Source organism: Dendrobates tinctorius, unplaced genomic scaffold, assembly GCF_039654945.1.
Source record: "Dendrobates tinctorius isolate UK_male_01 unplaced genomic scaffold, ASM3965494v1 ptg000116l, whole genome shotgun sequence".
Classification (NCBI taxonomy): Eukaryota; Metazoa; Chordata; class Amphibia; order Anura; family Dendrobatidae; genus Dendrobates; species Dendrobates tinctorius.
The window spans coordinates 25,873,602-25,901,482 of NW_027361784.1; the positions used below are offsets into that span (position 1 = coordinate 25,873,602).

The window sequence follows — 27,881 nt, forward strand, 5'->3', positions numbered from 1 at the left end:
TGTCTCAGATGTCTCTGGTCTGCAGGTGTGGTGTCTCAGCTGTCTCTGGCCTGCAGGTGTGGTGTCTCAGCTGTCTCTGGCCTGCCGGTGTGGTGCCTCAGCTGTCTCTGGCCTGCAGGTGTGGTGTCTCAGATGTCTCTGGTCTGCAGGTGTGGTGTCTCAGCTGTCTCTGGCTTGCAGGTGTGGTGCCTCAGCTTTCTCTGGCCTGCAGGTGTGGTGTCTCAGCTGTCTCTGGTCTGCAGGTGTGGTGCCTCAGCTGTCTCTGGTCTGCAGGTGTGGTGTCTCAGCTGTCTCTGGTCTGCCGGTGTGGTGCCTCAGCTGTCTCTGGCCTGCCGGTGTGGTGTCTCAGCTTTCTCTGGCCTGCAGGTGTGGTGTCTCAGATGTCTCTGGTCTGCAGGTGTGGTGTCTCAGCTGTCTCTGGCCTGCAGGTGTGGTGTCTCAGCTGTCTCTGGCCTGCAGGTGTGGTGTCTCAGCTGTCTCTGGCCTGCCGGTGTGGTGCCTCAGCTGTCTCTGGCCTGCAGGTGTGGTGTCTCAGATGTCTCTGGTCTGCAGGTGTGGTGTCTCAGCTGTCTCTGGTCTGCAGGTGTGGTGTCTCAGCTTTCTCTGGCCTGCAGGTGTGGTGTCTCAGATGTCTCTGGCCTGCAGGTGTGGTGTCTCAGATGTCTCTGGCCTGCCGGTGTGGTGTCTCAGCTGTCTCTTGCCTGCAGGTGTGGTGTCTCAGCTGTCTCTGGCCTGCCGGTGTGGTGCCTCAGCTGTCTCTGGCCTGCCGGTGTGGTGCCTCAGCTGTCTCTGGCCTGCAGGTGTGGTGTCTCAGATGTCTCTGGTCTGCAGGTGTGGTGTCTCAGCTGTCTCTGGTCTGCAGGTGTGGTGTCTCAGATGTCTCTGGCCTGCAGGTGTGGTGTCTCAGATGTCTCTGGTCTGCAGGTGTGGTGTCTCAGCTGTCTCTGGCCTGCAGGTGTGGTGTCTCAGCTGTCTCTGGCCTGCCGGTGTGGTGCCTCAGCTGTCTCTGGCCTGCAGGTGTGGTGTCTCAGATGTCTCTGGTCTGCAGGTGTGGTGTCTCAGCTGTCTCTGGCTTGCAGTTGTGGTGCCTCAGCTTTCTCTGGCCTGCAGGTGTGGTGTCTCAGCTGTCTCTGGTCTGCAGGTGTGGTGCCTCAGCTGTCTCTGGTCTGCAGGTGTGGTGTCTCAGCTGTCTCTGGTCTGCCGGTGTGGTGCCTCAGCTGTCTCTGGTCTGCCGGTGTGGTGCCTCAGCTGTCTCTGGCCTGCCGGTGTGGTGTCTCAGCTTTCTCTGGCCTGCAGGTGTGGTGTCTCAGATGTCTCTGGTCTGCAGGTGTGGTGTCTCAGCTGTCTCTGGCCTGCAGGTGTGGTGTCTCAGCTGTCTCTGGCCTGCAGGTGTGGTGTCTCAGCTGTCTCTGGCCTGCCGGTGTGGTGCCTCAGCTGTCTCTGGCCTGCAGGTGTGGTGTCTCAGCTGTCTCTGGTCTGCAGGTGTGGTGTCTCAGCTTTCTCTGGCCTGCAGGTGTGGTGTCTCAGCTTTCTCTGGCCTGCAGGTGTGGTGTCTCAGATGTCTCTGGTCTGCAGGTGTGGTGTCTCAGCTGTCTCTGGCCTGCAGGTGTGGTGTCTCAGCTGTCTCTGGCCTGCCGGTGTGGTGCCTCAGCTGTCTCTGGCCTGCAGGTGTGGTGTCTCAGATGTCTCTGGTCTGCAGGTGTGGTGTCTCAGCTGTCTCTGGCTTGCAGGTGTGGTGCCTCAGCTTTCTCTGGCCTGCAGGTGTGGTGTCTCAGCTGTCTCTGGTCTGCAGGTGTGGTGCCTCAGCTGTCTCTGGTCTGCAGGTGTGGTGTCTCAGCTGTCTCTGGTCTGCCGGTGTGGTGTCTCAGCTGTCTCTGGTCTGCCGGTGTGGTGCCTCAGCTGTCTCTGGCCTGCCGGTGTGGTGCCTCAGCTGTCTCTGGCCTGCAGGTGTGGTGTCTCAGATGTCTCTGGTCTGCAGGTGTGGTGCCTCAGCTGTCTCCTGCCTGCAGGTGTGGTGTCTCAGATGTCTCTGGCCTGCAGGTGTGGTGTCTCAGCTGTCTCCTGCCTGCAGGTGTGGTGTCTCAGATGTCTCTGGCCTGCCGGTGTGGTGTCTCAGATGTCTCTGGCCTGCCGGTGTGGTGTCTCAGATGTCTCTGGTCTGCAGGTGTGGTGCCTCAGCTGTCTCTGGCCTGCCGGTGTGGTGCCTCAGCTGTCTCTGGTCTGCAGGTGTGGTGTCTCAGATGTCTCTGGTCTGCAGGTGTGGTGCCTCAGCTGTCTCTGGCTTGCAGGTGTGGTGCCTCAGCTGTCTCTGGCCTGCAGGTGTGGTGTCTCAGCTGTCTCTGGTCTGCAGGTGTGGTGCCTCAGCTGTCTCTGGTCTGCAGGTGTGGTGCCTCAGCTGTCTCTGGTCTGCCGGTGTGGTGTCTCAGATGTCTCTGGCCTGCCGGTGTGGTGTCTCAGATGTCTCTGGCCTGCAGGTGTGGTGTCTCAGATGTCTCTGGTCTGCAGGTGTGGTGTCTCAGCTGTCTCTGGCTTGCAGGTGTGGTGCCTCAGCTTTCTCTGGCCTGCAGGTGTGGTGTCTCAGCTGTCTCTGGTCTGCAGGTGTGGTGCCTCAGCTGTCTCTGGTCTGCAGGTGTGGTGCCTCAGCTGTCTCTGGCCTGCTGGTGTGGCGCCTCAGATGTCTCTGGCCTGCAGGTGTGGCGCCTCAGATGTCTCTGGTCTGCAGGTGTGGCGCCTCAGATGTCTCTGGCCTGCCGGTGTGGTGTCTCAGATGTCTCTGGTCTGCAGGTGTGGCGCCTCAGATGTCTCTGGCCTGCAGGTGTGGCGCCTCAGATGTCTCTGGCCTGCAGGTGTGGCGTCTCAGCTGTCTCCTGCCTGCAGGTGTGGTGCCTCAGCTGCCTCTGGTCTGCCGGTGTGGTGTCTCAGATGTCTCTGGTCTGCAGGTGTGGTGCCTCAGCTGTCTCTGGCCTGCAGGTGTGGTGCCTCAGCTGTCTCTGGCCTGCCGGTGTGGTGCCTCAGATGTCTCTGGTCTGCAGGTGCGGTGCCTCAGCTGTCTCTGGCCTGCCGGTGCGGTGCCTCAGCTGCCTCTGGCCTGCCGGTGCGGTGCCTCAGCTGCCTCTGGCCTGCCGGTGCGGTGCCTCAGATGTCTCTGGCCTGCCGGTGCGGTGCCTCAGATGTCTCTGGCCTGCCGGTGCGGTGCCTCAGCTGTCTCTGGCCTGCCGGTGTGGTGTCTCAGATGTCTCTGGTCTGCCGGTGTGGTGCCTCAGCTGTCTCTGGCCTGCCGGTGTGGTGCCTCAGCTGTCTCTGGCCTGCCGGTGCGGTGTCTCAGATGTCTCTGGCCTGCCGGTGCGGTGCCTCAGCTGTCTCTGGCCTGCAGGTGCGGCGTCTCAGATGTCTCTGGTCTGCAGGTGCGGCGCCTCAGATGTCTCTGGCCTGCCGGTGCGGCGTCTCAGATGTCTCTGGTCTGCAGGTGCGCCGCCTCAGATGTCTCTGGCCTGCCGGTGCGGTGCCTCAGATGTCTCTGGCCTGCCGGTGCGGTGCCTCAGATGTCTCTGGCCTGCCGGTGCGGTGCCTCAGATGTCTCTGGCCTGCCGGTGCGGTGCCTCAGATGTCTCTGGCCTGCCGGTGCGGTGCCTCAGATGTCTCTGGCCTGCCGGTGCGGTGCCTCAGATGTCTCTGGCCTGCCGGTGCGGTGCCTCAGATGTCTCTGGCCTGCCGGTGTGGTGCCTCAGCTGTCTCTGGCCTGCCGGTGTGGTGCCTCAGCTGTCTCTGGCCTGCCGGTGTGGTGCCTCAGCTGTCTCTGGCCTGCCGGTGTGGTGCCTCAGCTGTCTCTGGCCTGCCGGTGTGGTGTCTCAGCTGTCTCTGGCCTGCCGGTGTGGTGTCTCAGCTGTCTCTGGCCTGCCGGTGTGGTGCCTCAGCTGTCTCTGGCCTGCAGGTGTGGCGTCTCAGATGTCTCTGGTCTGCCGGTGTGGCGCCTCAGATGTCTCTGGCCTGCCGGTGTGGCGTCTCAGATGTCTCTGGTCTGCAGGTGTGGCGCTGTCTCTGGCCTGCAGGTGTGGTGTCTCAGCTGTCTCCTGCCTGCAGGTGTGGTGCCTCAGCTGCCTCTGGCCTGCCGGTGTGGTGCCTCAGCTGTCTCCGGCCTGCCGGTGTGGTGCCTCAGCTGTCTCCGGCCTGCCGGTGTGGTGCCTCAGCTGTCTCCGGCCTGCCGGTGTGGTGCCTCAGCTGTCTCTGGCCTGCAGGTGTGGTGCCTCAGATGTCTCTGGCCTGCAGGTGTGGTGTCTCAGATGTCTCCGGCCTGCAGGTGTGGTGTCTCAGATGTCTCCGGCCTGCAGGTGTGGTGTCTCAGCTGTGTCCTGCCTGCAGGTGTGGTGCCTCAGCTGTCTCTGGCCTGCCGGTGTGGTGTCTCAGCTGTCTCTGGCCTGCAGGTGTGGTGCCTCAGCTGTCTCTGGCCTGCCGGTGTGGTGTCCCAGATGTCTCTGGTCTGCAGGTGTGGTGCCTCAGCTGTCTCTGGCCTGCCGGTGTGGTGTCTCATCTGTCTCTGGCCTGCCGGTGTGGTGTCTCAGCTGTCTCTGGCCTGCAGGTGTGGTGCCTCAGCTGTCTCTGGCCTGCAAGTGTGGTGCCTCAGCTGTCTCTGGCCTGCAGGTGTGGTGCCTCAGCTGTATCTGGCCTGCAGGTGTGGTGCCTCAGCTGTCTCTGGCCTGCCGGTGTGGTGCCTCAGCTGTCTCTGGCCTGCCGGTGTGGTGTCTCAGCTGTCTCTGGCCTGCAGGTGTGGTGCCTCAGATGTGTCTGGCCTGCAGGTGTGGTGTCTCAGATGTGTCTGGCCTGCAGGTGTGGTGTCTCAGCTGTCTCTGGCCTGCAGGTGTGGTGCCTCAGCTGTCTCTGGCCTGCAGGTGTGGTGTCTCAGATGTCTCTGGCCTGCCGGTGTGGTGCCTCAGCTGTCTCTGGCCTGCCGGTGTGGTGCCTCAGCTGTCTCTGGCCTGCAGGTGTGGTGCCTCAGCTGTCTCTGGCCTGCCGGTGTGGTAACATAGTTATTAATTAAGGTTGAAGGGAGACTTTAAGTCCATCTAGTTCAACCCATATCCTATCCTAACTTGCCCTAATATGTTGATCCAGAGGAAGGCAAAAAAAACCCATGTGGCAACAGTAAGCTTCACATTGGGGAAAAAAATTCCTTCCCGACTCCACATACGGCAATCAGACTAGCAATATTAAGGAGACTAGTGTATATACCCTGTAATATTATACTTTTTAAGAAAGGCATCCAGTCCCTTCTTAAATTTTAGTAGTGAATCACTCATTACAACATCATATGGCAGAGAGTTCCATAGTCTCACTGCTCTTACAGTAAAGAATCCGCATCTGTGAGTATGCTTAAACCTTCTTTCCTCCAGACGTAGAGGATGCCCCCTTGTCCCCGTCACAGGTCTAAGAGTAAAAAGATCATTAGAAAGGTCTTTGTATTGTCCCCGCATATATTTATACATTGTAATAAGATCACCCCTAAGCCTTCGATTCTCCAAACTAAATAACCCCAAGTGTAATAACCTGTCTTGGTATTGCAGACCCCCTAGTTCCCTAATAACCTTGGTCGCTCTTCTCTGCATCCGCTCCAGTTCAGCTATGTCTTTCTTATACACCGGAGACCAGAACTGTACACAGTATTCTAAGTGTGGTCGCACTAGTGACTTATATAGAGGTAAAATTATGTTCTCCTCATGAGCATCTATGCCTCTTTTAATGAATCCCATTATTTTATTTGCCTTTGCAGCAGCTGCCTGACACTGGCCACTAAATGTGAGTTTGTCGTCCACCCATACACCCAGGTCTTTTTCAGAGACTGTTTTGCCCAGTGTTTTACAATTAAGCACATAATTATACAACTTGTTTGTTCTACCCAAGTGCATGACCTTACATTTATCCCCATTAAAGCTCATTTGCCATTTATCAGCCCAAGCTTCTAGTTTACATAAATCCTCCTGTAATATAAAATTGTCCTCCTCTGTATTAATTACCCTGCAGAGTTTAGTGTCATCTGCAAATATTGAAATTCTACTCTCTATGCCCCCTACAAGGTCATTAATAAATATGTTAAAAAGAAGCGGGCCCAAAACTGACCCCTGTGGTACCCCACTGCTAACCGTGACCCAGTCCGAGTGTGCTCCATTAATAACCACCCTTTGTTTCCTATCCCTGAGCCAGCTCTTAACCCACCTACACATATTTTCCCCTATCCCCATTGTTCTCATTTTATGTATCAACCTTTTGTGTGGCACCGTATCAAAAGCTTTTGAAAAGTCCATGTACACCACGTCCACTGCATTCCCTTGGTCTAGTCCGGAACTTACCTCTTCATAAAAGCTTATCAGATTAGTCTGACAGGAACGGTCCCTTGTAAACCCATGTTGATATTGGGTCATGAGGTTATTCTTCTTCAGATACTCCAGTATAGTATCTCTTAGAAAACCCTCCAGGATTTTACCCACAGTTGAGGTTAAACTTACTGGCCTATAATTTCCAAGTTCAGTTTTTGTCCCCTTTTTGAATATTGGCACCACATTTGCTATACGCCAGTCCTGTGGTACAGACCCTGTTATTATGGAATCTTTAAAGATTAAAAATAGTGGTCTATCTATTACTGTGCTTAATTCCTGCAGTACTCGGGGGTGTATCCCATCTGGGCCCGGGGATTTGTCAATTTTAGTGATTTGTAGACGCCGCCGTACTTCCTGCTGGGTTAAGCAGGTGACATTTAATGGAGAATTTTTATCCCTGATCATGTTATCCGTCATGGGATTTTCTTGTGTAAATACTGTTGAAAAAAAGTCATTTAGCATATTGGCTTTTTCCTCATCCTCATCCACCATTTCATCCAGACTATTTTTAAGGGAGCCAACACTATCATTTTTTAGCTTCTTACTATTTATGTAGTTAAAGAATATTTTGGGATTATTTTTACTTTCTCTGGCAATGAGTCTCTCTGTCTCAATCTTTGCTGTTTTGATTTGCTTTTTACAGAATTTATTTAATCTTCTGTATTTAGTTAATGCCTCATCACTACCTACTTGCTTTAATTCTCTAAATGCTTTATTTTTATCTCTTATTGCGCCCCTTACAGCTCTATTTAGCTATAGTGGTTTCCTCCTATTTCTCGCATGTTTATTCCCATACGGTATATATTGTGCACAGGTCCTATTCAGGATGCTAATAAACGTCTCCCATTTTCTTTGTGTATTTTTATGTCTCAGGATATCGTCCCATTTAATTGCACCAAGATCATCTCTCATCCGTTGGAAATTTGCCTTCCTGAAGTTTAGTGTCCTTGTAACCCCTCTACTACACATCTTATTAAAGGATACATGAAAACTTATTAATTTGTGATCACTATTACCCAAGTGACCCTCAACCCTTACATTTGATATGCGGTCTGGCCTGTTGGTTAATATTAGGTCTAGCAGTGCCCCCCCTCTTGTTGGGTCCTGAACCAGTTGTGAAAGGTAATGGTCTCTCATAGTTGTCAGACACCTATCACGTTTGCTGGAACTGCAGGTTTCGGTTCCCCAATGTATTTCAGGGTAGTTGAAGTCCCCCATAATAATGACTTCTCCTTGAGTCGCTGCTTCATCTATTTGCTTTATGAGGATATTCTCTGTTGCTTCCATTATTTTTGGAGATTTATAACAAACCCCTATCAGTAATTTATTATTTTTCCCCCCTCCCCTTATCTCTACCCACAGGGACTCTACATTTTCATTAGATTCATATATATTATCACGAAGGATGGGTTTTAAGGATGATTTTACATATAAACACACGCCTCCCCCTCGCTTATTTGTACGGTCATTTCTGGTGTCTCAGCTGTCTCTGGCCTGCAGGTGTGGTGTCTCGGCTGGCTCTGGCCTGCAGGTGGTGGTGTCGGCACAGAGCTACCGGAGACCTGTGTATTCATAAATCCGCTACTATAGAAGGGCGGGGAGGGAGAGACCAACGCGTTTCGCCACACTGCGACTTCCTCAGGGGCCTCTACACAGATCTGTTACATTTATTGGTTTCCGTATTTGTGTGTTAGAACCACCGCAGGCGCCAGGTCCGGGGCGGCTCCGCTCCCTCCGCCCCCCTGGAGCTTGTCGCTGCGTCCTCCAGCCATTGAGTGTATGGAGTTATATAGGGCCGTGATAGCCGCAAACTATGGAGCTCACTGGGAGTGACACCGAGCCACTCCGACCGTCACCCAGCCGCCATAAGGGCACAACTAGAGGCCTGTGGCCCCAGTGCAGAATATGGACCCGGCCCCTGTAATGTCGGAGATCCTACAGAGACACGTGTCCCCCCAGGATGTCAGTCATTGGGGGAATGCATTATATTCATGGATGAATTGTCCCAAAAACTAGAACCAATTCAACAAGTCACAGGATTTTTTAATTCAGCATCCTCAAAATAACCATTAACACCTCAGCACCTGAAAAAATATTTTTGTGGGAAGATCTGTGTATTGTATAGGTCACAATGGGAAATAATATTAATGTCCCCCATTCAGAAGTAAGAGTGTCCCCTTCTTTGGGCTCCATGCAGTAAAATTGTCCCCAATAGGCTGTGTACAGTAATAATGGCCCCCACTTGCCATTATAAATAATGTATGCTTCTAATTCTGGTCCCCAAACAGTAATTTTATCACCATCTTGCAATAATGTCCCCATCCTGGTCCCTTTTGTTAATACAGTCACCATCCATTCTGGTGCCTTCGTGTATACCCCAGATCCTTGCTTCTTCCTGGCTGTTTTGTAATAATGTCCCCCATCCTGGCCTCTCCTTGTAATAATATCCTCAATCCTGGGCCCCCTCCTGTGATAATGTCCCAGATCCTTTTCCCTTCCTGTAATAGTGTCCCCAGTCATGTAATAATGGCCGTCTCTTACCCTGGCACCCTTCTATAATAATACCCCCTTATCCTTGTGCCCTTCTATAATAGTGTCTCCCATCCCAACTCCCTCCTGTAATAATGCCACCTATCCTGGTTCCCTCCTGTAATAGTGTCCCCCATCCTGGCCCCACCTATTAATAATAATGCTTCCTGTCCTGGCCCCTTCCTGTAATCATGCCCCCCATCCTGGCCCATTCCTGTAATGCTTCCTTTCCTGTAATAATGTCCTCCATCTTGCCCTTTCTTGCAATAATGGTCCCCACTGCCCCAGTTATGTAATAATGTTCCTCATCCCAACCCCCTCCTGTAATAATGTCCCCCATTCAGGTGCTCTTTTGCAACACACAAAAAAAATTCCTCTGGCCTGCTCCCGCTTTCACAACAAAGTGTCCTCTTTTTCCTCCATAGCCAGTGCAGAGCGGTGGCGCTTGGCCTAGACGTCATGCTCCGCCAGTAACCGTCCCGCCAATATCAGGTGCTGGCCCGTATAGTCGCACCCTCTATCATTATGCCCCTGACCGCAAGGTTGTGAATCAGGTTTATGAATGTGGCAGCATTACAACATATGACATGAGGCCGCTATAAAATATTTTAACAAAATCCGATGTGTTGAACTTTTGGACCCAGGTTGAAAATTGCAAGCAACTCAATCTATAACCAGATTTCACACTCTAAACTGCATACATTATAAAATAGACGTTATCATACAAATATTCAAAACACATATACTTGTACAGCTCCTCAGTGTCCCTCCTCCCTGCTGCTGAGTCTCCACCCTCCTAGCCTGATTGACGGCTCCCCAGTGTCCTCCTCCCTGCTGCTGAGCCTCCACCCTCCTAGCCTCATTGATGGCTCCTCAGTGCTGCTGAATCTCCACCCTCCTAGCCCGATTGATGGCTCCTTAGTGTCCCTCCTCCCTGCTGCAGTCTCCACACTCCTAGCTTGATGCATGACTCCTCAGTGTCCCTCCTCCCTGCTGCAGTCTCTACCCTCCTAGCCTCATTGATGGCTCCTCAGTGTCCCTCCTCCCTGCTGCAGTCTCTACCCTCCTAGCCCGATTGATGGCTCCTCGGTGTCCCTCCTCCCTGCTGCAGTCTCCACCCTCCTAGCCTGATCAATTGCTCCTCAGTGACCCTCCTCCCTGCTGTTCTATAGCATTAAATGCTCATTTTAATATCAGGATTATAAAGCTAATCTGACATGGATTTTTCAAAGCAAGTACACATCCTCATCAGGAGTAAGACATTTATTTGGCAATGTATGCCTCGTGTATGGTGGAAGGTGGTAACAGATCTGTTTTATGCATAGGGTTGTCAGGTCACCTTTATTGTGTGATGAGTAGTTCGCTGCCCAAGGCTTAATCAATCTGAAGATCAGAGAAACGGATGCAGAACAGCGGAGGAGGGAGGAATGAAAAAGTGGGACGCAGCACAAGACTAATCCCGTTCTCATCAAAATGGTGGCCCGACCTCGTATGAAGCAATTCATAAAGATCTGGATTCAGGAGAATCCGTTTTTTTTTTCATATAACAATCGAGACAAATTCAATGTTTCAAACAAATTCATTAATCTCTAGTGACAACCGTTCTGTTATAGATCTACGTCTGCCCCAAATAGCCAGCGCCACCACAGGGGCTATCAAGCATTAAGAATCCACTTGCTGGATTCTGCAGGAAGAATGTGACTCTAGCTGCTCTCCTCTGTCCAAAATACAGGACCCCACTCTTAAAAGTAGAATTTACTCCTAAGGTATAAGAATATTAACGCTGCATGTATTAGGGATAGGTTCACCCTCCTAACCCCTTAAAGGGTTACTGACATTTCAAGAAACTTATACCAATTTGTGAACACTGCAATGACTAACAAAACTAAAATAACGTTATTTTAGGAAAATAAAGTTTCAGCCTAAATCTCCCCTTCCTCCACAAAAGTGCCGGCCACTGGATGCCTCCCCCCTTCTGTTACGCGTAATCCTTCTCTAGCAGCAGGCACAGATGGATCACAGGAAGCCTGGGTGGCAGACCCCCGCTTCACCACAGGAAGCCTGGGTAGCAGACCCCTGCTTCACCACAGGAAGCCTGGGTGGCAGACCCCCAAATCACCACAGGAAGCCTGGGTGGCGGACCCCCAAATCACTACAGGAAGCCTGGGTGGCAGACCACCAAATCACTACAGGAAGCCTGGGTGATGGATCCCCGCTTCACCACAGGAAGCCTGGGTGGCGGACCCCCAAATCACTACAGGAAGCCTGGGTGGCGGACCCCCAAATCACTACAGGAAGCCTGGGTGGCGGACCCCCAAATCACTACAGGAAGCCTGGGTGATGGATCCCCGCTTCACCACAGGAAGCCTGGGTGGCGGACCCCCAAATCACTACAGGAAGCCTGGGTGGCAGACCACCAAATCACTACAGGAAGCCTGGGTGATGGATCCCCGCTTCACCACAGGAAGCCTGGGTGGCGGACCCCCAAATCACTACAGGAAGCCTGGGTGGCGGACCCCCAAATCACTACAGGAAGCCTGGGTGGCGGACCCCCAAATCACTACAGGAAGCCTGGGTGGCGGACCCCCAAATCACTACAGGAAGCCTGGGTGGCGGACCCCCAAATCACTACAGGAAGCCTGGGTGGCGGACCCCCAAATCACTACAGGAAGCCTGGGTGATGGACCACCAAATTACTACAGGAAGCCTGGGTGATGGATCCCCGCTTCACCACAGGAAGCCTGGGTGGCGGACCCCCAAATCACTACAGGAAGCCTGGGTGGCGTACCCCCAAATCACTACAGGAAGCCTGGGTGATGGACCACCAAATTACTACAGGAAGCCTGGGCGGCAGACCCCCAGCTTCACAGGGGCTGGGAGGGTCTCTGACTCTACTTCTGTCCTCTCAGCCAGCATCTTTGTATGCAGGGGATTTCAGCTCAGGGCAGACAAGTCACTGGGCATTGGAAGGCAATAGAAGCTGGGAAATCAAGTGAAAGGAAGTTTCAGCACCTATAGTGCTGACAGAATGTTTGTGACAATGAACTGTGCACTAGTGATGAGCGAGTATACTCGTTGCCCGGGTTTTCCCGAGCATGCTCGGGTGGTCTCCCGAGTATTTTGGTGTGCTCGGAGATTTAGATTTCATCGTCTCAGCTGCATGATTTGCGACTTGAAGACAGGCTGATTAAATGTGAGGAATGTCTGTTTGTTAGGGAATCCCCACATGTATTCAGCCTGTCTGCAAGTTGCAAGTCATGCAGCTGAGGCGACGAAATCTAAATCTCCGAGTGCGCCAAAATACTCGGAGGACACCCGAGCATGATCGGGAAAACCCGAGCAACGAGTACACTCGCTCATCACTAGCCTGGACACATACTGTCATGTGCACACAGAGCAGCTGTGGGGGATAAGCCGTTTCTTGATATAGGTTTTGTATGAAGGAACAGGTGCGCTTTAAGGGAGATTTGGAGAAAAAAAAAAAAGCAGAAACACACGAGTCCATCATTCCTCCTTTATACAGGGTCAATTTAATAAACTATTACACATTTAGATTTACAGTGTCGTTCAATAAAAATGTGCCCCCTTGTGGGTGTGATTCTCGGCGTCTGGCAGAGGTCACGTCATGTACAGAAAACCGTATGTGGGGGGGGGTGAAATCTCACAAATACTGGCAATAAAATTACAAAGTCAGAGACCCGGTCACCGAGGTCTCGTTCACACTGTAGGATTTGCTTCCCAATGTCTAAAAATATTAATACTAATAATGTGGAATTCATGATGATGATTTCTTTTGTTTTGTGCAGAGATGATTTTCTTTCTGAACTTTTTGCACCTTCAATAAATAACATCGAGTTCAGATTTTCACAAAATCTTCAAGAGTTAATGGGGGGGGGGATTGGAGAGGGATGAAAAAAAAGTTTTGGTCCTAGATAAAGTTCCATGTACTGAACTAAGTGGTTATTTTATTTTTTTTTATTTTAATTTTCTCCAAAAATTTAGCAAAGCGTCCAGAAACCTGCAAGAGACCACACGAGTGTCCGTAGTATTTACTATCACGTGACCGTGTCTGTTCGAAGGGATAGAGTGCCAAAGTACGCTGCGGCGTTCGGCACTGTGCAGTCACACGACTAGAGGCATCACAGCATAAAAAAGAAAAAATTTGCTGGGATTTTTTTTTTTTTTTCTACCATTTTTCTTGCATGCTCACGATCTTTTTAAAAAAAAAGCTGGACAAGTCCTTATTTTATTTTCCGCAGATGATTTAATGCTATGCTCGCCTCTAAAATCTACGACAGGCGCGGTAGGAATGTAGAAGAAATGCAGGGCATTTGTCACAGGACACAAGAGTGACCGGCAGCCACGGACTCGACGCGCTGCTAAAACATAACCCACACAGCAGCAATAAATACTAACACCGACAGGGCAGGAGACTCAGGGTTAGTTGGGTTGCATGCTGCTCAGTGTCAGGCCTTATCGCTAGCTATGTGCACGTGGTGAGCGGAGACCCGCACCCGACCGTTCCACTCAGAGAGGAGGCCATTTTGGAATATCAGGTTCTTAGAAGGCAGAGGCACCCCGATGTCCGAAGAGCCAGGCTGTGCCATCACGCTCGACATGCCGGTTTCAAACATGTGTTCGCCTGCAGCGTTACTTTCCTAAAACAGATAAGCAAGAGAGTAAAAGAAAAAAAAATTACATCCAGTATATCACTTTTAATGTCTCCACCCACTTTCCATGAGAAGGTTCCTGCCCGAAAAATACTGCCCCCCCACCTAAGTAGGGAGGGAGAAAGATTACATGAGCCACACACGATACAGAGAGGAGCAGCGCGGCATTGGATCGATTTCAGCTTCAACAGTGCAGTCAGCTACGTGAAGGCGTTACACAGGCTCTACAACACAATGACAGGACTTTCTATTGAAGACTATTTAGAAAGTTGCCCAATTTGAAATTTAAAAATAGATAGTAAAAAAAAAAAATCAGTGCAAATGTGTCTACAGCCTTTAACCCCTTCACAACATAGGATTTACTGTCCCATGTTAACTGTTGGTATATTTAGCGGGCTGTGCCCTCTGCTACAAGGCAGGCGCCAGCAGCAGCAGGTAGCACCAATCATTGCTGTTTGAACATTTAAGATTGCGGTCAATCTGTAATGGTAGCTTTTAAAGGGGTTGTCTCGAGTAGCTCACAGGTCTGCAGTCACCTTCCTGGTTGCTTGTGGATGACCTCTTCCTTGAGTGAGTGTTCTGGTGAGTAGCTTTGTCCTACTACAACATAATACCCATCTGTCATTTTTCTTGAAGACTACAGGGCTATCACTATAGGCCCCGTCACACACAGCGAGATAGCTGATTTTGTGACGCCACAGCGATCTCGCCAGCGAGATCGCTGTGTGTGACGGGGATCAGCGACCGGCCCTCCTGCCAGTTATCACTGATCGTGCTCGATCGGCCTGGGCAGTTTTTCGATCGCTGGTCTCCCGCTGACCAGCGACGCTGGTTTCCAAGGTAAACAGCGGGTATCCAGGAGTCGCGCGGCTCTTAGATACCCGATGTTTACATTAGAAACCAGCGTCGCTGGTCCTGATCGCTGGGGCTGTCTTGTGACAGCTCACCAGCGATCAGCCTAACGATGTCCCAGCGATCCCATCATGTCGGATCGTTGGTGGGATCGCTGGGACATCGTTATGTGTAACGGGGCCTTTAATTTACATATAGAGATAACAGAGAAATTGAGCACCCACACAACTCAGGAAAGTGATAGCAGTGATTAGGAGAGACTGCTCTGGAAACTGTCAGCCTGGGGAAAGTGCAGTGGATTGTGATTATGCAGGAGTGATGAGAAGCTTGGTCAGGAGCTGAGAAGGGGAAGGAAGGTGAGCAGACATCTGCTGTGTGCAAATCAATGAGCTGGAGAGAAGCAGCTGGGATCTTAGGAGTTAACTCCTCTCCCGATATGTAACTACTGCACACCATCAGCCAGGGTCTTGGCAGAACCTAGTTTCTGAGCTCCATGGAAACCAACTGTACATTATATAAGAAGAAAGCTCTCAACGCAGAAGAATGAGAGCACATAGAAAAAGCAAGCAATTGCAAATTTGTTTTTTTTTTTTTTGTTTGTTTTTATGCAGCCGAATTAAAGCAATGTAATAATTTGAAAAAGTAATGTGACGCCAATGGAGCATATGTTTTGTCACATGCAGCTGCGGAGACTCAAACATATGCTTCGAGCACGCCGAAGACACACTCTGTTAGCACCCGAGCATGCTCAGATAACACCTTATCCCAGCACGTTTGCTCGTCACTAATGAGAACTGTGAAAAGCGGCATTTACAGAAACGTTACCTGGAATGATTGCACAAAGCTGAGAACCTGGAGGGAAAGCTTCCGGCTGGAGTGCAGGAGATGATGAAGGCTACCGGAGAAGATGGAGAGTGACTGGTTAGTAAGGGTTTGTGCTCACCCAAGTGTGTATTCTGGGTCCATTATCCACTACACAGACTCACTGGGTCCCGAATACGGAGGCAATGTAAATCTATGGTGAAATTCACACATCCGTATTTCTCCTCTACGGCCGGATACTTACACACAATTCACAGTATTGTAACGTGTCTCGTGATGGGTGCATTTTCTTTTAATTGAGCAAGGAAAAAAATAAACAAATAATCCATAATGCTTAAATTCCCCATAAAGTAATGGATTTTATTTTTTTATTTTTTTTTTTAAATTAGAAATTTTTACATTTTCACGTCGAGACTTTTTTTTTTTGGTTAAGACTCCATTCCTTTTGTTTTAGGAAATGCACATGTACATTAGCAGCAATGAACATTTTCTGACCAACTTTTATACTCAAGCATCTAATGAGGGTGGGCAAAGGAGGGAGGAGGAGGAAGTGAGCTGTGACATCACCTATTGTGATTGGTGGATCGTGAGTTACCAGCGATATACAGTTAGGTCCATATATATTTGGACAGAGACAACATTTTTTTAATTTTGGTTTTAGACATTACCACAATGAATTTTAAACAAAACAATTCAGATGCAGTTGAAGTTCAGACATTCAGCTTTAATTTGAGGGTATCCATATTAAAATTGGATAAAGGGTTCAGGAGTTTCAGCTCCTTAACATGTGCCACCATGTTTTTAAAGGGACCAAAAGTAATTGGACAATTGACTCCAAGGCTATTTCATGGACAGGTGTGGGCAATCCCTTCTCAATTAAGCAGATAAAAGGCCTGGAGTTGATTTGAGGTGTGGTGCTTGCATTTGGAAGGTTTTGCTGTGAAGGAAACATGCGGTCAAAGGAGCTCTCCATGCAGGTGAAACAAGCCATCCTTAAGCTGCAAAAACAGAAAAAACCCATCCGAGAAATTGCTATATCATTAGGAGTGGCAAAATCTACAGTTTGGTACATCCTGAGAAAGAAAGAAAGCACTGGTGAACTCATCAATGCAAAAAGACCTGGGCGCCCACAGAAGACAACAGTGGTGGATGATCGCAGAATAATCTCCATGGTGAAGAGAAACCCCTTCACAACAGCCAACCAAGTGAACAACACTCTCCAGGAGGTAGGCGCATCAATATCCAAATCTACCATAAAGAGAAGACTGCATGAAAGTAAATACAGAGGGTTCACTGCACGGTGCAAGCCACTCATAAGCATCAAGAATCAAAAGGCTAGACTGGACTTTGCTAAAAAACATCTACAAAAGCCAGCACAGTTCTGGAAGAACATTCTTTGGACAGATGAAACCAAGATCAACCTCTACCAGAATGATGAAAAGAGAAAAGTATGGCGAAGGCGTGGTACAGCTCATGATCCAAAGCATACCACATCATCTGTAAAACGGCGGAGGCAGTGTGATGGCTTGGGCATGCATGGCTGCCAGTGGCACTGGGTCACTAGTGTTTATTGATGATGTGACACAGGACAGAAGCAGCCGGATGAATTCTGAGGTATTCAGAGCCATACTGTGTGCTCAGATCCATCCAAATACAGCCAAACTGATTGGTCGTCGTTTCACACTGCAGATGGACAATGACCCAAAACATAAAGCCAAAGCAACCCAGGAGTTTATTAAAGCAAAGAAGTGGAATATTCTTGAATGGCCAAGTCAGTCACCTGATCTCAACCCAATTGAGCATGCATTTCACTTGTTAAAGACTAAACGTCAGACAGAAAGACCCACAAACAAACAGCAACTGAAAACCACCGCAGTGAAGGCCTGGCAGAGCATCAAAAAGGAGGAAACACAGCGTCTGGTGATGTCCATGAGTTCAAGACTTCAGGCAGTCATTGCCAACAAAGGGTTTTCAACCAAGTACTAGAAATGAACATTTTATTCACAATTATTTAATCTGTCCAATTACTTTTGGTCCCTTTAAAAACAGGGTGGCACATGTTAAGGAGCTGAAACTCCTAAACCCTTCATCCAATTTTAATGTGGATACCCTCAAATGAAAGCTGAAAGTCTGAACTTCAACTGCATCTGAATTGTTTTGTTTAAAATTCACTGTGGTAATGTCTTGAACCAAAATTAGAAATGTTGTCTGTCCAAATATATATGGACCTAACTGTATACAGGTGTTACCAGTCACTGTAATCCTGCCTCTGATAAGGAGACTGCTGAAAACTTTTCAAAGAACTGGAATTGTGACGTTACTGAAGAGTGATGCCAGCTATGGGGGTAATCACCTCTCCTTTCCACATAGTCCATGGGCAGCGATTTTTTTGCACACGGTCTGGTTGAGTTCAGAGCCGAACAGTGGGATACCATAGCAAAGTTCCAGGGGGACCCAGTCTTTCTCCACCGACGGCACTGTAACAGACAGGGCAGGACGTTAACACATACTCCAGGGCAATGTAGTCTAAGTAAGAGTGCATGCAGAAGTCCATGAAACTCGGTCTGAGCACGGATTGCAGTGCACGGACCTGGCCGCGGGGTCTCCCGACACAAACGCGGCAATTTCAAATATGCCTATGATGAAGCAGTCACATTTTGGGTAAGAAGACCCACATTGTAACTCATGCTTGGACAGCAAAAATTGATTTAAAAAAAAAAAAAAAAATACTATGGGATAAGGTCCGAGGTAAATAAATAAATAAATGTGACCGGACTGGACTGTACCTTCGCTGGCTTTTTGTCCCGCTTCCACTGCAAATTCTTCAACCACGAGCTCAAAAGACTCGGTGCTGCCATTAACTTCATTAACTTCAGTGCCCAATGCTAGACACGACTCGTCTGTACGGAGCAATGAACAGCGAATCAATCAGTCCTGGATGAATTATACGCTTAAGTAGGAAAGTCGCCCAAATGGGATCTTAACCCCTCTTCCCACTGCGGCCAGTTTCCCTTTTCATTTTTTCCTCTCCTTCTTCCAAGAGACATAACTTGTCCATTTTTCCATTAATATGGCCCAGTATGAGGGCTTGTTTTTTGGGTGGGACGAGTTCTACTTTTGAATGACATCAATTCATTTTATCATGTGGGAAAAAAAAAATCCAAGTGTGATGAAATTGCAAAAATTACCGTATTTTCCGCTTTGTAAGACGCACTTTTTTTCCCCCCAAACTTGGGGGGAAAATGGGGGTGCGTCTTACAAAGAGGATATACCTTATCGGGTGTAGGCCGCAGGGGTGTCCGGGTATCCGTCGGCGCTGTCGGTGTCTCCACGTGCCCAGCGGTGTCTCCGGTTCCCATCCCGGGGCTCTGCTGACATTTTGCGACAGGCTAGAGCCCCGGGCTCCCTCTCAGTTCCCTCTGTATTGGCTGGCTCCGGCAACATGGCGGACGGCGCATGTGCTGATGGTGATCTCGGGACTGAGATCTCGAGGGATGAGATTTCAGCGCTGAAATCTCATCCCTCGAGATCTCAGTCCCGAGAATACCATCAGCACATGCGCCGTCCCCGGCGGCGGCCGCCATGTTGCCGGAGCCAGCCAATACAGAGGGAACTGAGAGGGAGCCCCGGGGCTCTGGCCTGTCGCAAAATGTCGGCAGAGCCCCGGGATGGGAACCGGAGACACCGCTGGGCACGTGGAGACACGGCTGGGCACCCGGCAACACCCACAGCGCCGACGGACACCCGGACACCCCTGCGGCCTACACCCGGTAAGTGTCGGCAGAGCCCCGGGCTGCTGCACAGACCCCCCTGGCAGCAGCAAAAGCCCCCCTGATAGCAGCACAGACCCCTGGCAGCAGCACAAGCCCCCCCTGATAGCAGCACGAGCCCCCCTGGCAGCGCACTGCACATCGGAGCACCCTCTCATCCCTTCCTGCGGCCTGCAGTATCACCCCACTCCTGCCTCCTCCAGCAGCGACCCTGGGACCCCGCTTCACCGCAGCCACCACCCCCCGATAAGCAATAAGGCACCTGGATTATAAGAGGCACCACCATTTTATTAATAAAAGTTTTTTCCTATTTTTCTCCTCAAAATTTGTGATGCGTCTTATAATCCGGAGCGTCTTATAAAGCAAAAAATATGGTACCATATTCACTATGCGGTAAAACTGACCCGGCAATATGATTCTCCAGATCAGTATGAGTATTTTGTTGTCACTTTTACTGTTTTTAATAGTTCCCCTAGGGGACTTGTAGCTGCGATCACCCGATCGCTTGTACTGTACATAGTGGTGTGCTTCAGCACTGCTATGTATAGAGAAAATCACAATCTATGAACGCCGGCTAAATGCCGGCTTTCACAGGATCATCGTAATGACAGGCATGAGGGTCACCAGCAGACCCTCGGCTGTGATGGTCACCTGTCAGTGTCTCCGATGGGTGGTTGGAATAACGCACCCCATTGCTGCAGCGTGTTAACTGCTGCTGTCAGAGAATGATGGTTGGATTTAATAGGTTTCCAGCATGGACAGAGCGCCGCTCCAGAGGGAATGTAGATAAGATCGGGACAGGCCGTCGCTGGCAGCACAGCTCACCTTTCCCATCAGAGGCATTGCTCAGTCGCCTCTGGTTGGCGTGACGAATGCTGGGGTTCAGCATCGTGACGTACCCACAGAAGTGCTCCAGGTCAATCCTCTCCCGTAACACCTGTAAAGCTTTGTGGGCGGCCATACTGTGACTGGAGAACTCTGCGGATAAGAGACGACACATTTTCTTTTACCACTATGACCGCACTGGATTAAAATCACAAAATTATCAGGAACCATCAGGCGATGTCGGCTACCTTTACTTGGTTCTAAAACCCAATCATCACAAAGCATCTAATTTGGAGAAAAAAAAATTCTTCTTTCAACAGCTCCTAGGCAGAGCCATGTGTCTCCATGGTAACAGACAGCAAACACACATGCTTTGTAGTCAGATCCTGCAGACACCTAATTTCTTCTTCGTGCTAATGCACATTGGGTAATGTGGTCAGGAGCAGAGGCGAAAGAGGAGCGTGACCGCAATATCAGACTTCACAGCTTGTTTGTTATCTGTTGCCATAGGGACACGTAGGTCTGCATTGGAGCTGTAGAAATAAAACAGGACAGAATTATTAAAAAGCGGATTTATTGGGATAATAAAGAGTGTAACTGAACGGGTGAATATAGTGTTTAATGTACAATAAGGCAAGGACAAAGCCTGACGCAGAAGTGTACACCGAGGGAAGCGACTGGACGTCACACACACAAAGTGGCAGCAGCATACAACCATGGTTTCCTGTCCCCCCCAATGAACCGATAAAGTTTTCTATGCGGACATATTTCCAGGACTCTGGACTACTAAGGCAAAGGTTGGGGCTGTTGTACTTACATAAAAAAAACTATTTCAGGCTGGCTGTATGAATCCTGGTATTAAGATGATAATTTTATGAGTCCAGTTAAAGTGTGAGAGAACTCATGAGTCCAAGTGTACTCATCTCTGCCTAAAAGCTGCAGCTTGTATTGAGCAGTGTCAAATCTCAGCAGCAGCAGGGAGGAGGGACATTGAAGAGTGGGAGGCTAGGTGGGAGGAGAATGAGCAGCAGGGAGGAGGAACACTGAATAGCAGCCAATAAGACTAGGTGGGAGGACATTCAGCAGCAGACAGGAGGAACACCGAGGAGCTATCAATAAGGCTAGGCAGGAGATTCAGCAGCAGAGAGGAGGAACACGGAGTAGAAGCCAATAAAACTAAGTGGGGGGTTTCAGCAGCAGGGAGGAGGAACACTGAGGAGCTATCAATAAGGAAAGGCAGGAAGAGATACAGTAGCAGAGAAAATGAACACTGAGGAGCTATCAATAGGGCAGCAGGGAGGAGGGACACTGAGTATCTGACAGGCTAGGTGGGAGGAGAATGAGCAGCAGGGAGGAGGAACACTGAAGAGCAGCCAATAAGACTAGGTGGGAGGACATTCAGCAGCAGATAGGAGGAACACTGAGGAGTGTTATGAATGGGTCACCGAGGAGGAAAACAAGACCAAGCCACGTCACAGAAAACCAGAGAGGTTGGTAACTACGTGGATTGCAGACCCCTGATCCTAATCACACAACTAACAGCAGCCGTGGAGCGTACCTACGATGATCCTAGACGCCTCATCACAGCCGGAGGACTAAATAAGCCTAAAGCAAGAAAGGGGAAATCTAAACTGCCCCAGAGCAGATCCCAAAGGAATAGATAGCCCCCACACATGTACTGACGGTGAGACAAGATAAAAATACGAACACAGGTAGGAAAATAGGCTGAGCAAACGATGGAACCCACACTAACTAGAAAGGACAGGAAAGGAAAGATACTGTCTGCAATCACGCCAAAAAACCCTGCAAAAATGTCCAACACTTCTGATAGCAAAAAATAACCTGAAGTCACTAGACTTCTCCCAGTATATCAGCACTCTGGCATATTCTGAGAACAGAGCAAAAAGAGGCCAATCTAATAAGGGACAAAAAGCAAACTGGCACAAACAGTGACATAAGAATTCAGCACAGCCCCAGCCGGGGCTGGCTGACCACACAAAAAACTGAATAGACCAAACCAAATCAAATATGAACATTAGCAAAGACAACTTCGCTTAAGAAGGCAGGAACTGAGCTGGAAACTAAGACCTCAAGAGGCAGGAAAAAATCACCAGCATGGGAATAGGGAGTAGGCTGTCTTAAATCCATTCTGAGACTCCAGATGTCCAATCCTCTTCCTCATTATCAGGTGGCAGGTCTCTGTTAATTAGATCAGCTTCACTACCTCCTGCCACCACCACAGGGAGCCCAGAAAGAGAACTCACAACTCCCTCACCAGAAACCAGAGGCAGACCAGAAAATGAGTTCACAACAGAGGAGCTATCAATAAGGCTTGCTTGTTAGGAGATTCAGTAGCAGGGAGGAAGAACACCGAAGAGTAGCCAACAAGGCTAGGTGGGAGGACATTTAGCAGCAAGGAGGAGGAACACTGAGGAGCTGTCAGTCAGACCAGCTGGGTGGAGAATGGAATAAAACATATATATAGGAATATACAGTCATATTAATATGGATGAGGATTGATTTTCTTTTATGAGTTTTGTTTCTGTATTGACACTATAGTATGGTGTGGCATTGGCAATGCCATAAAGGGAAATAAATAAGTTGTTACCTGCTTGTAGTTCTGATTCATCAAAGGGGAAAGGAACATGTGCAGTCTCTCCCATACCATGCATCCCGTGACCCTGTAAAACAGAAATCTACAGTCAGGTGAAGGGGATTTGGGGTGGCATACAGTATACGCCCATTAAAGGGAATCTGTCACCCCTTTTTTGAGATATCATATAATGATATCATTCAATTGTGTGTCTTTTGCTTCCCCCTGACCCCGCACCTTTCATGCATAAATACCTTTTTTATATCGTTTCAGGTGTATGTAAACTGCCACGATCTGGTCCGATGGGCGGGGCTTATTGAAATTTGAAATTCTCCCCCCCTCCCTGCCTTGCTCTACACAAGAAGAAATGCGTAGAACAAGACAGGGAGGGGGGAGCAGGTGAATAAGCCCCGCCCAGCGGACTGGACCGTGGCAGTTTACAAACATCTGAACCGATATAAAAAAGGTATGTAAACTGCCACGGTCCAGTCCGCTGGGCGGGGCTTATTCACCTGCTCCCCCCTCCCTGTCTTGTTCTACACATTTCTTCTTGTGTAGAGCAAGACAGGGAGGGAGGGAGAATTTGACTAAGCCCCGCCCATCGGACCGGAACATGGCAGTTTACGTACACCTGAAACGATATAAAAAAGATATTTATGCATGAAAGGTGCGGGGTCAGGGGGAAGCAAAAGTACTAAGAAAATCCTTATATGACACACAATTGAATGATATCATTATATGATATCTCAAAAAAGGGGTGACAGATTCCCTTTAAGGCTACTTGATTTTCCCTTTCCAGCAATCTACATTATATTGTAGGCAATATCACAAACATAGACCGTCTAAAGCGCTGACAATGACATGTACATTGAGGAAGGCCTGAACAAGGGACGGAAAAATAAAGAGGGGGGGGGGGGTGTCAAACTTTGTAACGGCCCATTTGTGACTACATCCTAGCTACAGCGTCCACAGGGAGTCTGAGGTAGTCTAAGACACACCTCCTGCCTCATCATTGGTTCACACTCCCTGTAGCTCTACCTCTTCTGATTGGCTGTTGTAGATAAACCCCAAAATATCAGACTAGCCGGGAAGTCAGTGGAGACCCCGAATTACTACTGCTATACCTGCCAAACGTACATATACCAAGGGGGATGAGCTCCCATAAATTGTACAAGGGTGGTCGTTTACTGTGGAGTCATAAGGAGCGCAAAACTCAGCAGACGTACCTGAATGAGAACAGCCGAGTGCGTCAGCGCATCATTCAGCATCACCAGGACGTTAGAAGTCGGGACCACGCCGGGATCATGTCCCCAGGATGTAATAAGTAACCGGTCGTAGGCCTAGAAAATATATCTGATCAGATGAAGTCACACAGAGCCACGACAGACGGGGAGGTGTGGGGCTGAGTGTCACTCTCTGATAAAACGTCAGGGAGGAGCAAGAGCTTTTATTTTGGATGTGGATTCACATCTGATGCTCACCAGGAAAACATCTGGTAACTTGCGGAGTCTGGTTCCCTTAGACAGCAAGAGCGATGGTGGTCCATAGCCAGAAACGTGGTATATGTAGAGCTTAAACCAGATGGAGCTGACCTCAGGGATGGCAGGTCCGATGTGCTACAAAGAAAAATATACACAAATTATGTATACGGTGGGTAAATATATATATATTTTTTTTTTTTTTTTGCAGACAGGTCCCTTCAATAAATCTCTAGAGCGCTAAGCATTAATTTCCCAGCACAGAGCGGTAAATCCCCCACATAGAAAATGATAAAAATGTTGTGACTCGGACTATTCCTGATCAGCATTTGCCATGTGGTGGGGGATTAGGGAATCCCGCTACCATGAAAAGTAGTATTTGGTCTGTACAATGGTGGCGTACTTGATGCCAGGACCCAAGGTTTCCCTCTAAAATAAAGCTCCAATCACACAGTCCCCGCCGGCTCATCTTCTTCCCATAGTGCAACTTGGTGCCGTATTTTGCCTGGGTCAGTGACGCAGACTCACCGTCCACATGATGAAAATGAAAAGTCATTCATCAGACCAGGACGCTTTCTTCCATTCACCCTCGGTCCACTACTGATGCTCATGTGCCCTTTGTAGACACTTTAACTTTTGCACAGGGGTCAGCATTGGTGCTCTGACCAGTCTGTGACTATACAGCCCCCTATGTACAACATGTTAGGTCTGCCTTTATATATGCCGGGAGCGCTAATGACCCAGCGTCTCTACAGAGTTTATTAAATTCTTGTGCTGATTTTCAGAAAAACTAAAAATCTATTGCTACCTGCAAAGTAGTCTAATAAAAAATAAAAAAAAAGACAAAAAAACATCTCTCTCCTCGGTTCTTAAGCATGGCAGTCATTACCCATACTGTGAGCGGCGACGGCTGGACGCACGCTCTGGCGCTGTGATTAACAGCTGACACGGTAGTGAAGCTGTGACGTGGCACGCCATGCTTACAGCCACATCTCACAGCACAGTGTGAAGTGCAGCGAGCCATGACTAACCGCTCCTGTAGCTGAAGTTTCATTTTCTCCTCATAGTCGCACCGTCCGTAAGCGGCCGGGCTTCATTCGAATGCCATTTACCTGCAGATTAACCCTATATCTGCAGGTAAATAGTGTTTGTTTTTTCCCCCAAGGTAACAAGTTCCCAAGAGCCAACAGATACATAAATCCCACCTGGGGTGTGCAGCTGCTGATCGGCCGAATCTCGTTGGTGAGGGGCGCCATTGACACCAGAAGCGAGTAATTTTTGTTTAGGACTCGGCTGCAGGTGGCGGGGTCCAGGCCGAGTAGACTTTCACATCGTAGCAGATCCAAAGGTAAACCTGCACACAGAACCATCATTTCATGATACTTTTCAACACTTTACCCTCAGGACCGCCTGTCTTTTTAAGACGCCGGTGTAGATACCAGTGGTAAGAAAACCCTTGGATGCTGCAGGATCTCCTACTTTCACGGCTAAAGTATATATCAAATCAAAAGTTAGAAATGTATAATATCGCGGACCTGATCATACACCCTTGGGAGAGTGGAGGAGAGAGGACTCGTTCCTTACCTGCCGGCGATTGCTCAGGAAGTGCAATGAGCTCCTTGTTGTGGCGCAGGAAGAGGATGGTATTTCGTAAAGTGAGTGCGTGATCAAAGTATCTCTGAGCCTCTCCTTCCCCCGTGCTTTGTACCTGCAATAGACAGAGAACGGCATTATCGACAGGATATGATGCAATGTATCCAAATTAAAAATTTTTTTACAAAATGCGACAACCTTGATTAAAAATATTCTGCGTTTTGTGTATACAGCTCCAATGCACCCCGATGGCTTCAGACCAATAATTTACTCAGCGCAGTCTCATCTTGGAGTCCATTGTTATTCTCTATCGGACCCTGCCTAAAAATAAGTGAGCGGTACGAGAACAACGCACCCAACTACAGAATTAGACTGCACTGGCTTGTAAACTGTCACTGGGGTTTCACATCGGTCTGTGCGGGAGATGAAGACACAAAAGAGGAGCAGATATTTATTTGCATTGTAGATGCGGTGGGAGTATGGAAACAATGGTTACAAATGTCTACACGTCTACACACGCTTTAATATTTACTACGTCGCACTTTGGTTTCTCAAAATCTGACCACAGAGTAACATCAGCAGTTGAATCTCGGCGGGTGGTGATTTTGCTACACAGCCAGACCCATAACACAGAACTGGATGAGCTATATGAGCAGCGCACCTTTTCTAGTTCCACCAGGAAACTGTCCAGGGTCTCGTCTGACAACTTGCCCACTTCAAACATGGTCACCGCGTGGCTCTTCAGATTCTGCAATGCACGAAAAGGAAAGAGCAGTAAAGTGTAAGTGATGCTATATGAACAAAGCCTGCATTAAAGGGGAGGTCTGGATTATGCTGTAAATGACAAAAGCATTACTGACTCACTGAATATCCTGCCGCACCCCAGTGCCGCCCTCCCTACCACACACCACTGTGCCACCTCTCACCGCACCACCACAGTAAACTTTAGATGCCTCCAGGCTAAATACACTCATGTAACAATCTCCACGTCAGTAAATGGGAAGAAAACAAAAACAAAAAAGAATAAAAACTTTTCCAGGTGCAGCCAACCCAAGAAAAAAAACTTCTCTATCGCTTCATTGGGGGACACAGGAACCATGGGGTGTATGCTGCTGCCACTAGGAGGCTGACACTATGTACAGAAAAAGGTTAGCTCCTCCTCCGCAGTATATACCCCACCGACCGGCACTAATTTCCCCAGTTTAGCTTTGTGTCAGTAGGAGGTGGACACGGGTCTTTCATTAGACCCATATCTACCTCAGTGTGCGTCGTTTTCTTTTCAGGTTTTGCAGAGGGATACAGAGTGATTGGTCACATCTGTAGTCCCACAAGGAGGCTATGAGTACGGCGTGTACTGCCACCCCATATCCTCATAGCTCTCCACGGAAGGACCAAGAGCCCCGAGCACGGACACGTGTCAGGCAATCCAACTGGTCCTCTTCCCCCGTCTCCCGCCCACTCGCCCACCAGAGCCTGTCGGTCAGGAAGAGACGCGGACATCCTTCGGCTGGATGACAGAAGTACATCTTCATCCACAGGTACACAGAAGACACTGAAGAGCGACAGGACTAGGTAGAGGGTAAATATGGGACCCCTGAGTGGCATTCCCGGCTGCACTTATCTCATAGCAGCCGGGCTGCAGTCATGCCTCCTTTTCCCCCCAGGTATTTCGGCTCCCCTCAACAGCCCCTTCTCCTCTCCCTGAATCTGCTCACCGCCTCCTCCCCGGCTGCACTTTTCTCAGGGCTGGTTAGCAGCCGGGCTACAGGCTTGGCTCCATTGAGGAGCGATCGTCGCTACAGCATCTACTACAGGCCCCGGCTTCAGTTTGGGCCTACCTCGGCCTCGCGGCCACGCCCCGCCTTCTTCCTTAGTCGGGCTTCTCTCCCGCCCGTTCTAGGCCCACCCACCGCTCTCTGCGTTCCGGGGGCGGCGCTCAGTCCCCTAGCCTGCCTATGGGCAGCGCCATCTACCGCCTCCTTACTGCGGTCAGCCCCGCTCCCTCCTTCTCCGTCTTCTCAGGGAAGCAGCATTGGGGGACACAGCAAGCGTTTGCTGGAAGCATCTACAGGACACCGGACTGTGAGCAAGCTCTGCAGACTGAAACTCTCCTCTGCCTCCTGTCCCCTAACCTTCCCGCACTCCTCATTATGTCTAACTCTAAGCCTGATCGTGCTCGTGCCCCTTCTTCCACTTGCACTTTAATCAAGCTTTTTGCATGTTCTTCTTGCAAACGCAAACTCACTCAGGTCAGTCCACTCCCCTCTGCCTTGACTGCAGCAATCCCATTCAGCCCGCCGCCCAGGAGCCACCTGTTGTGGAGTGAATCCCCCATTCCTGACTGGGCTTCTTCTCTATCTCAATCAGTGGCGGATCTCACC

The 27,881-nt window shown here is 49.5% G+C and overlaps 1 protein-coding gene across 2 annotated transcripts in view; it reads right to left on the minus strand.

Annotated features, from left to right (window-relative positions):
• Positions 1 to 12,404: 12,404 nt before the first annotated feature.
• Positions 12,405 to 27,881, minus strand: part of FAM91A1 (family with sequence similarity 91 member A1) — a 52,840-nt gene continuing 37,363 nt past the window's right edge. The window contains exons 14-24 of one of the 2 annotated variants that reach the window (XM_073590282.1): positions 26,162 to 26,248; positions 25,492 to 25,615; positions 25,113 to 25,261; positions 23,911 to 24,045; positions 23,656 to 23,769; positions 22,445 to 22,517; positions 19,837 to 19,989; positions 18,028 to 18,141; positions 17,595 to 17,718; positions 15,245 to 15,314; positions 12,405 to 13,555 (exon numbers count right to left, since the gene is read on the minus strand). In XM_073590282.1, coding sequence (XP_073446383.1) covers positions 13,364 to 13,555; positions 15,245 to 15,314; positions 17,595 to 17,718; positions 18,028 to 18,141; positions 19,837 to 19,989; positions 22,445 to 22,517; positions 23,656 to 23,769; positions 23,911 to 24,045; positions 25,113 to 25,261; positions 25,492 to 25,615; positions 26,162 to 26,248 — 1,335 coding nt within the window. In that variant the 3' untranslated portion in view covers positions 12,405 to 13,363. The remainder of the gene's footprint in view (positions 13,556 to 15,244; positions 15,315 to 17,594; positions 17,719 to 18,027; positions 18,142 to 19,836; positions 19,990 to 22,444; positions 22,518 to 23,655; positions 23,770 to 23,910; positions 24,046 to 25,112; positions 25,262 to 25,491; positions 25,616 to 26,161; positions 26,249 to 27,881) is intronic. The other variant, XM_073590283.1, reaches the window with a different exon arrangement.